This window comes from Pleuronectes platessa, chromosome 15 (assembly GCF_947347685.1).
Source record: "Pleuronectes platessa chromosome 15, fPlePla1.1, whole genome shotgun sequence".
In the NCBI taxonomy this organism is placed as follows: Eukaryota; Metazoa; Chordata; class Actinopteri; order Pleuronectiformes; family Pleuronectidae; genus Pleuronectes; species Pleuronectes platessa.
In genome coordinates this window covers 10106514-10119145 of record NC_070640.1, presented here as the reverse complement: position 1 = coordinate 10119145, position 12632 = coordinate 10106514, and the positions used below count along the sequence as shown (strand labels likewise).

Here is a 12632-nt window from a genome sequence, read left to right as displayed (position 1 = left end):
GGTTGATTTAATGAATAATCAGCTTTAAGAGACAGAATGAACACATTTGAAAATTTATGTAAAACAGTAATCCTCACATGATAGACATTGTACTTTTGTTGTTAATAGAGATGAAAAGTGATATTGTTTAATTGCCAAGCAATTGATAAAAACAAATGTTATTTCCTGAAATGAATAATAAGGCGATAATGTTATATTTCCTGCATGGAGGGTTGATGATCAGCTTTGGGGCTTTGTATGGCTCAATAAATGGTAGTTGTGCAGCTGACGTGCTTTTATACTGAAGGTCCCACCCGGAGGAGCAGTGCAGTCTCGCTCGGTGCCTCAACACTGACTCACTTCAGGGCGGATCTCAGCCTGACGTCTCCCTCCCTCTGCCCGGTTCCAGCTCAGTCAAATCCCCGCGTCCCGGCAGCCCAAGCTCCATGCGTCTCCTGACCAGACAACGACCAGCACCGTGCGTCTGAGCCCGCCCTGCGAGCTCCGAAACACGGGCGAGAAACCTCCGAGCGGAGCCAGACTCCTGAAACAAGTGCAGCGGCAGAGAAACGCACTCTCGCACACACACCGGCGGACATGGAGGAAAAGGCGTTCACGAAGGAGCTGGACCAGTGGATCGAGCAGCTCAACGAGTGCAAGCAGCTGTCGGAGGGACAAGTGAAGTCCCTGTGTGAAAAGGTGAGAAACTATTCAAACAAACACGTTCAAACACACGTTCCTCCTCCTCGCCGCCAGCTCGCACACTTTCTTAAAATGGCGTCCGGAGTGTTCGTTTCACTGCGCGGTATCTTTTTGACGAGCCGTTAACCTCCGCCTTTAAAGCTAATCTGAGCTGTGGCCCGGTAGAAGAGTCTAGAAGCCGAACCTCAGGCTCAGTACGTGGGGTCAGTGAAGGTGGAACCGGCGGTGAACGGTTAAGCCATACTGCGAATTCCACCCCTCATTTCCAGCCCCGTCACTGTGACCTGTGGCTGCGTATGGCGGTAAAACTTCGTGTGGCCGCTTTAGTTCGTACTGTTTATCATGCTTCACGTTTACTGAGGGTTGGTAGCTATCTGGTATTTAAAGATAAAGGCTAGAGGGGTGGTTAGGATACTCCAAATCCACGGTTCGGTTCGGGGCCCCGGTTTTAAAGCCACGGTTCTGTTCATACCTCGTTATTATGTCTTCACCAACGAATATGAAACCTTTATGTGTGTGTCTGTTTGTGTGTGAGTCCCTGTCCCACAGTCTCAAAGTCCAGAGTTCAATCTGTATATTGACAAAGTCTGGCCCAGTCCCTGCCCTCAATCCCAACACAGCTCAGTTCAATACAGTTCAAACACAAAAAAAAAACATTGAACAAAAGTAATCTCTTCTGAGTTTTACTGCAGAGCTTCATGAACCCAACAACTCGGGAAGGTAAACAGACAGAGAAGCGTCCATGTTGCTTCAATAACACCAGCGATCCCTTTATAAAAGATGCTCAGGGCACCGATGATCAAGTAGGTCATAAGCTGTCCGACAGCTCCAGGGACATCTCCAAAGGGGATGAACAATCCATCAGATGATTTCCTCCTGACTCTAGGGACGAGGCGTCTGCTCCCGACAACAAGCAGACTTTACAATGCACTTTTGTTAAAGGTAAAATGGACGATCCTGTCTGATGACCACGCTCGTTGCTCTGAAGCTACTGTTCACCACTGTGCGTTGGTTCAGTTTACGCAGGGTTTTGTTTGGATTGGTGTGTGATTGGACCCACACACACACACAACAGGCTGCACCCTCTGCTGTGATTTGGGGTTGGGCAGTGAGACGTGTAACAGTTCCATCTTCACATATTCCAAACCAAAACCGTGGACCTCTGGATCGTGGTTTTGGTTGAAGAATTGTTAGTGGGTGGTCTAGAAGCAAAGTTTGGTGTCTCTAAACCTAAAGGGTTATGACCCTATGTAGTGTGAAGCCACTTAAGGTCTGTAGACATTAACTTTCCATTTAATCAAAGGTGTTGTGTACATTTGGCCTGATAGTCTCTATCGAAAGATGGACGACACGAGAGCTCCTCTAAAGTGAAGCCACAGTGTCTCCAGTGGCTGGCTGTGTGCTTCATTTCTGTGTTACAGGAAGTGGAGAGGCATCTTCCACTTGTGTACAGTCCAAGGTTTGTTTTGAGCTTCTCACAGGTCGTCAGGAACGTTCAAATTGTCCCCTGACCCCTGCGCCCCCATCTAGCTTCTGATTTACCTGTGGAGCCAATAAGAAGTGATGCTAACTCATTCATGAGGCAGTAAAGTGGTGATTAAAAAAAAAAACCTCTACGTGACTTAATTGGTCTATATGAGTGTCAAACCTCACCTTTATCCCCTTGTTAAACCGGTGTCCTCATGTCTGGTTTACCTCCATGTTTCAGAGGTTTGACAGGTCCCATAACTTTAAGACAAGAAATAAAGTTGACCAACTAACGGCCATTTAATTTATTTGATTCCTATACTTTCCCTGTGACGCTTTCATTTGTGTGTTATCACAGAGTTGTGTTCAGGTCATTGTTGTTTTGATGGTGGATCTTTGTTATGCAACTGTTTAACTTATTATAAAACATGCCGTCTTCTATTTAACCATAAGATTCTTGCTCTGTTTCCTAATTTGGCTGAACAGCTGATTCTCAAGGCCTCTCTGGTCTGAGCCGGAGCTTAGCCAAAGTCTTTCTTTAATATCCCTTATGTGCAGACCTCCTGCTGATTTCCATTCCTAGATGTCTGGACTTGACCGACATTTAGCTCTAAAACATTTTATCGTCACCAAAATGCTGCACTGCTCTCTAGATTTTTATCTATGCATCTTTTGCGACACTTTATTAAAACCAAATCAATTTATCCTGTGGCTTCAGTTTTCTACAAATTCCTAAACCGCTAAATCAAAGTGAACTACATACTGTCATGGTCTAATGCTGCTGCTATATTTTCTAGTTTTTCTTAAATTCAGTCAACAGTTAAGTTAAACCCGGACATTTGCCAGATAGCTTTTGCATTCTATAGTGCAGCTATAAAAAGGACACACAAAGTAGAACCCACTACCATGTTTGGAGTGACTTTCAATGAAGGTTAAGGGTGCGCTATTATCAAGTGGCTCGTTTATCCCAGCGCTTGTTTCCCTTTTTTTTCTGCTCGACTCTGAGATGGTCGCTTACAGAAGTTCAAAATGCATCATTCAGCCCTGTTTTTCCCATGTGGATCCTCTCCATGGGGAAGGGAGGTGGTGTCGTGCTGCGGCATCTGCTCAAAAAGTCAAACCAGTAAAACTGTGGGCGTAGTTCTCATCTGTGATGGATCATTAGGAACACAGTTTGACTTGCGGGCCCTGTGAACAGTTATTCGTTATAAATCGGATGATAAATGAGCACAATCAACAAGCTACACAAATGATGGTCCTCTTTCCTCCCGCTCGCCACCATTTCCTCCCTAACAAAGTAGGGAGGAAAGCAGCAAAGTACCATAAAGTAGTCTGGAGGAAAAGGGATAACTACATGGATTCCTCCCTCCCCGGGGCTGTATCACTGTCACAGCTCAAGAGCTCTGCTGCTTCCAAACCACTGTCTCCTTGCATCCATCCACCCCCCTGTGAATTTCTTTTATATATTCAGCAAAGATGTACCTACACAACATCCTCACCCCCATGTAAAAATAGCAGAGGAAATGATTGATTGTGTGTTGCATCACCAACACTATCAGAGCCTTTGCTGCTGAGGGGATCTGAGTGTGTGACTCAGGATAACACTGGTCGCTGTGACTCAGAGAGCGGCTGTCTCTGTTTTGAGATGCACGGGGGTGTGGAGGAATGAAATCTGCTGTGCAATCTGTCCTCAGTCTTTTCATTGTCGCTTTATAGCTATTTCAGAAAAGGCGGAACATGGCAGTGTCTGTTGTCGAGCACGGGGGGGACAAGACTTGCAAGCTTTATTGAGCATTTATGGAATCAGTGCAGATTTTTCAGGTGTTTAGCTTTGCTCTCTCACGATGGTAGACTTGTTTTGCAAATATTACAGAGTGGTGATGTCATCTGCTTGATCGGTATTATCTTGAAATGAGAGTCTGCAAGCAAATGAAATTCATCACATGTCCTTCATCCTTTCGTGACTCGTTCTTTCAAATATAAATCTTTTTATAGTTGCATAACAATTCAGACGTTTTATCTTTGCTCATTTCATGCACCATGCACTAACCAATTGGATGAGATCTAATTCATTTCTCTTGTGTTTTGTGAATCAAGTGGAGATCACAAAATGCTTGACACAAAGGGCTTATAATTGACAGAAATTGACATAAAAATAAAAATGTCAGGCTACAACAGCTAATGAAATTGTGAATTCATCTGAGTTCATCCTCAAACCAATGTCATCTGACATCAACGGAAATGTGTCTGAATGACGTAACAATTTGGTTACGTGGCGTCAGTTGGCCCACTTCATGAAGCTGAAGTCCTGTGATGACCTTTGTCTGATGCAGCTCGACAGGACAGCAAACACAATTTTACTCAGAACAAAATTAGTAAAAAAGACTTAAAGACCTAGATTTAAATGATGGTTTGTTGCATAAGTGATGTTTGTCAATATGATGAGAGTTTGCCCGTTTCACATTTGAAGAACGCAGCTGGAGATTGTCCAGGTCAGGACAACAACAACTTTTAGGCAAGAGGCTGAACTTGGGTAGAGCATGCAAGAGGCAAAACATGAAATAGAAAATCAGTTGTGGAAATCATATTTTTTCTTAACAGTCTCCGTTCATTGAATACAAAACACAGAAAAAGAAACCCCTAAAAATATGTGTTGCTCATAAGGTTGTTGTCTCTGCAAAAATCCCAAACTGGTAGCAGAAAAGCGGACAACACACTCAGTCTGCCATCGTTTAGCTGCTTGTATATCTAATTTCCACACCGATTGCTATGCTGTTGTCAGGAAGATGCATAATCTTTAACCTCCATAAACATGACGACTGTGATAATCTTCTGTGGTTGTAGTTTTGCCTGGTTGTTGAGGGTAATTCGCTTCTAGGAGAACCTTTGGCTGCAATTAACTCACTTTAATGGGATTATATTGTGGCAGCCAAGAAAATGCTGACTTGAGTTCTCAGCACTCAACAAAGCAGTTCGTCATCTCATGTCTTATGCATAATAGTTAGAATCTGGACTGAGGTTCCCTCCCAGCAGCCTCTCTGGAGTTATTGCCACACAGTAGTTTGGGTGAGGTGCTTACATACCATTCACGTCATCTTTTTCATTCACTGCGGCCCTGCCATCCACTGTATGAGGTGTGACCTGCCGCCCTGTGAATAACCGTCTCTTTCACACAGTGTTGATGTTGTCATTATTGAATCACAGTTTGAGATATGAAGGATGTCTGGCGTCAGAATCAGATTCCAATGGTCTAATTCCTTTAGTGTTCTGTAATATTTTCAGAGTGAACTTGGAACCTGGGTGTGTCACTCGACAGTCAACTCTCCCTTATCACCAACATTACTGCAACAACCTGTTCCTGTAGATACATGATGCACAACATCCGGAGAATCCCCCCCCCCCCCCCCCACACCCACCCACCAACCCTCTCGCTGAGAAGGGGAAGCAGGCTCTGGTCCAGGCTCTGGTCATCTCACGCTTGGCTGGTGTACCTGCTAGTGCTATCCAACCTCTGCAGCTCATTCAGAATGCAGCAGCTCGACTGGTCTTTAACCACCCTAAATGTTCATTAAAGATAGTCTCGATGAAGCACATTGCTTACCCAGTTCAAAAGTGTGTAGAGTAGGGATGGGCGTTCGATTAAATTGTCTTCGTCGATCGTCGGGAGAGTTAATGACGAATTTTCGATTAATCATTAATATTTTCAAGTTAAAAAATTCACTATTTATAAGCTACATTAAAATGCAGTGGGGAAAAAAAGCGTGTTTCCTCATTGAGGTCTGACAGGTTTTGCCAAATGTAACTCAAAACTATCAAACAAGGTACTGAGTCGAGAAAGCTTCATAAAAATAACCAGTAACTCACATACAACTTCAGCACCAGCCTACGGATTTGTGTTGAGACAGATGAGCATGTTAAACTGCTCTGGGGTCAGACGCGAACGCAGCCTGGTGACCGTCAGTCCAGCCGCCAAAAAACCCGCTCTGAGGGGACTGACGTCGCCGTGATACACAGGTAGCTCCGTGCTAACTTGGCTAGCCTGGCCGCTGCTCCGGTGTTTGCGCTCCCCTCGTCCGTGTCAGACAACACAGGCTCCTTGTCTCCCCCAGCCTCTGGGATAGCTTTGCAGTGTTGGCAGTGAACCAAGTCATTTTTTAACTCAAAATGGTCCCATGCAACACTTCGCCGTGACCTCTTCATGTTTACTTTGGAAATGGAACTACACGGTAACTCGCAGCCAGTCGCAGGTAACTGAGTAGAATTGTGGTGTTTTTTTCAAACACTGCCCCCCGTGGTCAAATGTGTAATTAGCGAATTCCTCGATGAAATAATTTTTTCATCGAGGAAATTCTTAATGATCAATTAATCGATCGTCGATTAATTATGCCCATCCCTAGTGTAGAGTATTCTCTGTGGTTAAGCAACTCCGATGCTTTAAGGTTTGAATCCCTGGTCAATCTGTTACCCAGGGGCAGTCAATGAAAGGCCTCCTGTCACATGTTAGTAAGGGCACATGGAGGGTGGGTGGGAGGGTGTGTGTGTGTGTATCTCTGTGTTATATAGGTCAGCAGTGCTGCAGTCCTGTGCTGGTCACGCTGGCTCTGTGTCTCTGTCCCATCAGCTGTGGACTTTGGCACTTGGTCATTTGCTTTTTAAAGGAGTCGATGTTGAACGATGGCAGGAGCTCAACATTTTCCAACAATATTACTGGCTGCAGGCACGTACTTGCCCCACAACAAAATCTGCATTTGTATGAAACACAAAAGACCCAACAACCATGGCTATTTGTGATTGATCTCGATAACCACACACCAGTAACAGTTGAAAATTGCTTCAGTATTAAAAAGCTGGCGTGTCTCTTGACCACCTCCCTCCCTCGTCATGTCGGATGTGCAGCTGATCACATCAGACATCTCTGCTGGTCATTCAACTCAGAGCAAGTCTCTCTCTCACTCTCTCGCACTGTCTCACTCTCTCTCTCTCACTCTGTCTCTCTTTCCGTCTTAGCTCCGATTGCTCCCAAGCTTCTTAAAAGAGCTCATCCAGCTGACCGACCCCCTGAGTCAGACCAGGCTGCCAAACTCCACTGATTCCAGGAATAGGTCTTGTTCTGGGACGCCAGATTTAGTATATTTAGTATTAGGAAAGCTTTTGGATATTTTTGGTTCATTACGGGAAAGAATTGAGAAACAACCATTGAAAATTACTTTCCAAGCTTTGGCTCTCCCTTTTTAAAGAGGCCATGAGTTCACTTTTCACACTTAAGGAAATTCTATCATGCAGTAAAAAATCCATGTGTAAAACATTAATGATAAAAATGTATATATAAATAATAATATTGCTCTTTATTTAACAAAGTTACAAAGTACTTAACAAAGTAGAAATGACACCAAACAGATAGGATGACTATGGAGCATTAGCAGAGAAAATAGATCACAAGCAGACTGTCCACATTAGTACGATACTTAGCAAAATGAACCTTGTCCTCGGTTTTCAGGCCATTGAGCAATGTCCTTCTCTGGCATTTGACTGATTGTTGATATAAACTTTATCACCATCTACTTACAAAACCGTCTACATATTCAGTGTTTCATCAGTGTGCAGCTGCTTACAACAGTAACGGAGTGTTTTCTGTAAAAGCACCGCTCCGCTGTAGGCCACATTCTGAGTCATACACTTCTTAATTTAGATGTACTGTTTGGTGTAGTGGCTGCCACCGCCCTCCGAGCTGTAGCTGAGTCCTCTTAAAGCAATAATCAGACTGAGCTGAGTGTTTCATCCAAAAACACCAGCAACCGCCCTCCACTCCCTCCTGTGCTTTTTGGAGCATCCCTTTAATTGATTTTAGGAAATGTTGCAGTGCAACCAGAGCTGCCTTTCCAAGTGCTGCAAGGCAGGCCCACAGGAAACTAGACAGACACACACACACATAGATAGAAGGTAGGGGTGTATTTCCTTGGAGAGATTATGGTGGGTATGTTGGGGGTTGTGTTGTAATCAATGTGTAGCATCTTAATGCAGACCCCCCCCCCCCCCCCCCCCTCCCCTGGAAGCTGATGTGGAAACTGTGTTGAGAAGACAGGCAGGAAATTGTCCATTCCTGAAATAAAGATGAGAACAAAGAATGAGATAGAAAATAACAGTGTGTAGAGCATGTGATTAGGCAGCACGATCACATGGATCCTCCTGCATCCGAATGAGCAGAGCACTGTAAGGCAGCACACATTGCATAAATTGTGGAAAGCGAAATGTCAGGTTATTTATAACATGATTACTTAATGCGTGATGTACGCTATTATGTAAGGCATGTTTTATATAATGCAACGTATTGATTTGGGGATGTTTAAAGCACCCCTTGTTTTGTTTGTATGCTCTTCACTTCTCCCTTTTCAAATCCATGAAACAGTTATATATTTGTGTATGTTTATTTTTTTTTCTTCAGGCAAAAGAGATCCTGACCAAAGAGTCAAATGTCCAGGAGGTGAGATGTCCGGTGACTGTGTGCGGGGACGTGCACGGCCAGTTCCATGACCTGATGGAGCTGTTCAAGATTGGAGGGAAATCTCCAGACACAAACTATTTGTTTATGGGAGACTATGTGGACAGAGGTTACTACTCTGTAGAAACCGTCTCTTTACTAGTATCACTTAAGGTGAGTCAAAATTTAAAAAGTCCTCCCACTTTTACTTGTTTAAAAACGGAAACTTGTTATGGATTTAAAGTAGAAGAAAATATATATTAACATGCATCTCTGGTCGTGTTTCAGGTACGCTTCCAGGAGCGCATCACAATCCTCCGAGGGAACCACGAGAGCAGACAGATCACACAAGTATACGGCTTCTATGACGAGTGCCTAAGGAAATATGGTAACGCCAACGTGTGGAAGTACTTCACAGACCTGTTCGATTACCTCCCCCTCACTGCCTTGGTAGACTCTCAGGTGAGAATACTCGTGGGTTGATTTCACAGCTATGAATATGGACAGTGCAGCGACTGGACAGGAGATATGTTGCTCTGAGGAATTAAATATTTAAGACATTTTGGTTTGTTGGAAACAATGTTTGATGGATTCAGAGGCTGACGGTCGTTGTGAGGTACTCAAAGTTTCTTCTTGTCCTTCCAGATTTTCTGCCTTCATGGAGGCCTGTCACCGTCCATAGATACATTGGATCACATTAGAGCACTGGATCGTTTACAGGAAGTGCCACATGAGGTAAAAACGATTCTTCAGAGTGTCTGAACTCTTCAAACACAAGGTTTTTTAAGCTTCAGAGTTGGGATCATCAGAATGATGTACAATAGAAAAAAGTATTAAACAGGATTCTGTCATCAGCAAATGTTTGTCAGAGTTAAAGCAACTTGATCATGGACAGTTCTAATTTCTTAATAATTCAATATATTGGCACAGCAGGTAAAACCTGATGGTGGCTGTTCAGGTAATTAAAAACAGGGCCGTGTGTCCATGCTAACATCCTCCTCTTCTTTGTCCTCCACAGGGTCCCATGTGTGACCTGCTCTGGTCGGATCCCGACGACCGTGGTGGCTGGGGCATCTCTCCTCGAGGAGCTGGCTACACTTTCGGTCAGGACATTTCTGAGACCTTCAACCACGCCAACCGCCTCACGCTTGTGTCCCGTGCCCACCAGCTGGTTATGGAGGTATATGTCTGAATAATCACTCAATCAAGTGGCTGCTACAGCTTATAGATTTCTCAAACTACCACATCAAAACAAAAGCATGTACAGTTACACCACCGGCTCTGCTGATTTTAATAGCTTGCTGTGCAGTTTGGATTTGCATTGTTGCATGGCTTCATACAAATCTCGAGTGAATAATGCATCTGCTTCCCCCAGGGTTACAACTGGTGCCATGAGAGGAACGTGGTGACAATATTTAGTGCTCCCAACTACTGCTACCGCTGTGGCAACCAGGCAGCTATCATGGAACTAGACGACACTCTCAAATACTCATTGTAAGTATATTTAAAGAAAACTGGAGTTGGTGCATGTAAGTCTGTGCGCTTGTTGAAGCACGACTCTTGCGAAAGACTTTGCTCAATTCAAACCCCTTTTTTTCCACTGGGTTAAAAAACCAAGAACATCCATTAACATCTGGCTTTTGTGTACAATGGGAATTGGTTCAATTGGCATTACCACCCGGATTATATGACTACCGTAGAATGTGACACCCGGCTGAACAAGCTAATTTGGCAAGAGAGGGAATTGACAGCTTCTCAGGTTTCGATGTGTTAGTGACGTCAAACATGAAACCTTTTTAGCAGGTTTAACCATGTGTTTACAAAAAATGCACATTATCATTGATTTTGGTGTAAAAGATTAATCCTGTGCAGAATATGGATGTCAGAGCTTATGTTTTATGCTTAAATTGAGTTACCTGAAAATAATTGTTCAGCCAATCTTATGTTTTTTTTCTTCTTTCATTCCCTCTTCTTACCAGCTTGCAGTTTGATCCTGCGCCTCGCAGAGGGGAGCCTCATGTCACTCGCCGCACGCCAGATTACTTCCTGTAAACTCCGACCCTTGTACAGTCAAGTCCAGTATTGCCATGACTTATGACCTTCAACTGATATCAACATGAACGAGGAAGGGGAGGGGGGGGGGGGAACTGTGGGCGGGCTACACAGCAGTGCACATCGTATATCCACACAAAGACCTATTTAAGTATTTAGCGAAAAATATTGTCTGTGTATATGGATGGACCAAAAGGTGTGTGCCATAATCATTACAATATTCATTGCTGAGGACTTGTATTGAAAAAAGAAGACAAAAAAAATCTCTCCCTCTATGTAAAAGCAGTGATGTTTGATTTCTTGATCCTTTACCCGTGTAGCTGACTGAAGGCACAAAGGTCCAAGACAAAAAAACATGCTCTTTCAAAAGCGGCTGTTTGAAATCCCACATGCCATGGCTTCTTATATTCAGGAGATCTGAACGTGATCTGTTTGCACTTTTGTAAATTCAAAGAAATGTATCATATGTCAAAAGAAAAGATTTCACACTACGGATGGTTTTTTGTTTTTTTGATTTTTATTACAAATAAAGCCCCCATCAGGCAAGTTTTACACAAGGTTTCCTTCGTCCTGGGAAACTTTGAACCAAAATCCTTCTTATGCAGTTACCTAGCTTGGTGTATATGATTGACAGATGATGGAGTGTCCATCCACATCATCTCAAATATAGAGTCTGTAATAACCAAACCATTTGAATAATAAAGACGAAGGTGATTCCTTGATGTGAATGAGCTGTTGTTTCTTTTTTTTCCGTTGCTGAAATGCTGCTCTGGATGACTGGAGTTCTGTCCCTATGACCTGTAATTCATTTAGAATGAAACCAAATGGAAGTCAGCCAGATCACCAGCCAGTGAGGAGGTCAGGCGCCTGTGCAGCATCGCAGGAATTAGTTCAGGATGTCTGTTGAGGACAGATTTGAACACTGAAGGTCGACATGGTCTAACTGTTTTTGTGACCGCACTGTCTCACACCTAGATACCTGTGAATCCTTCATCTATTTTAGAAAAGTTACATTCTTATGTCCCACACAAAGTACTCCCAACATCTATTACCAGTTTGTGTTTTGCATTAATGTGGGATGACACTTTAATCCCCTAAATGAATTGTGTTTTTGATCCACTTGATTAAAACGACATAATTCTCGCTCTTGAAACAGTTACTTTTAAAAGAACCAGAAAAAAATTAAATGAGAATTCAAAAGTCAAAATTTATGGCTGAGTCCATTTATGTCTGTAGATTAGTGTGATGGTTTATTTTGGTCTAGATGATGTACTCTTTATATCCATAAAATGTATTTTCATTTTCCTCTGCAGCTGCTTATATAAAACAAAACTGAAGGCTGAAATACACTAAAGATGTTGGTGTATTTAGGGTGATGGGACAAAGTGATGCAACATGTCTGAAATGGGAGAGAGCGATTTCGAGGAGCACTAGAAAGCACCATCGAGTTAGCGAGAAAGGTGGGAAAAGGCGCCACCCCATGGATAAATGTATCACTACATTACATTACATTATTATGCAGAACTGTTAAAATAACAAGACAAGTTTCAACTAATAAACTATCCAGATATGGTGGTGTAAGGTAACTAAGTACATAAAACTGTACTTTAAAACAATTTGTTACTTTACCTGAGTATCTTAAATCTCTACTCCACGACCTCAGAGGGACATGTCGTACGTTTGACTTCATTCCAATTGCTGGAGTGTTTGAATCTCGTATTAACTTGTCAGGTAATGAAAGCAGCCTAAGAACTTTTTTGTATTTGACATATTTCAGTTATTTAAATAAAAGTTCTAACTCACTCCTAATTGACAAAACATGAATAACTACAGATTTATTATTCTAAGAATACTAACCCTACATAGACCTTATTTAATACACAACATTAATAACTCCAGATGTCTTATACTTCATGCACTAACCCTGCATATACATTATTTAACAAACGACTTG

The 12632-nt window shown here is 42.9% G+C and overlaps 1 protein-coding gene across 1 annotated transcript; it reads left to right on the top strand.

The window, feature by feature from the left end:
• The first annotated feature begins 385 nt into the window (after positions 1-385).
• Positions 386-11406, top strand: ppp2cab (protein phosphatase 2 catalytic subunit alpha b). Its single transcript, XM_053441814.1, has 7 exons — positions 386-678; positions 8591-8800; positions 8915-9088; positions 9272-9361; positions 9645-9806; positions 10002-10120; positions 10606-11406. Exons 1-7 carry the CDS (start codon positions 577-579, stop codon positions 10676-10678), a joined length of 930 nt encoding a protein of 309 aa, XP_053297789.1. The 5' UTR covers positions 386-576; the 3' UTR covers positions 10679-11406.
• Positions 11407-12632: the final 1226 nt, after the last annotated feature.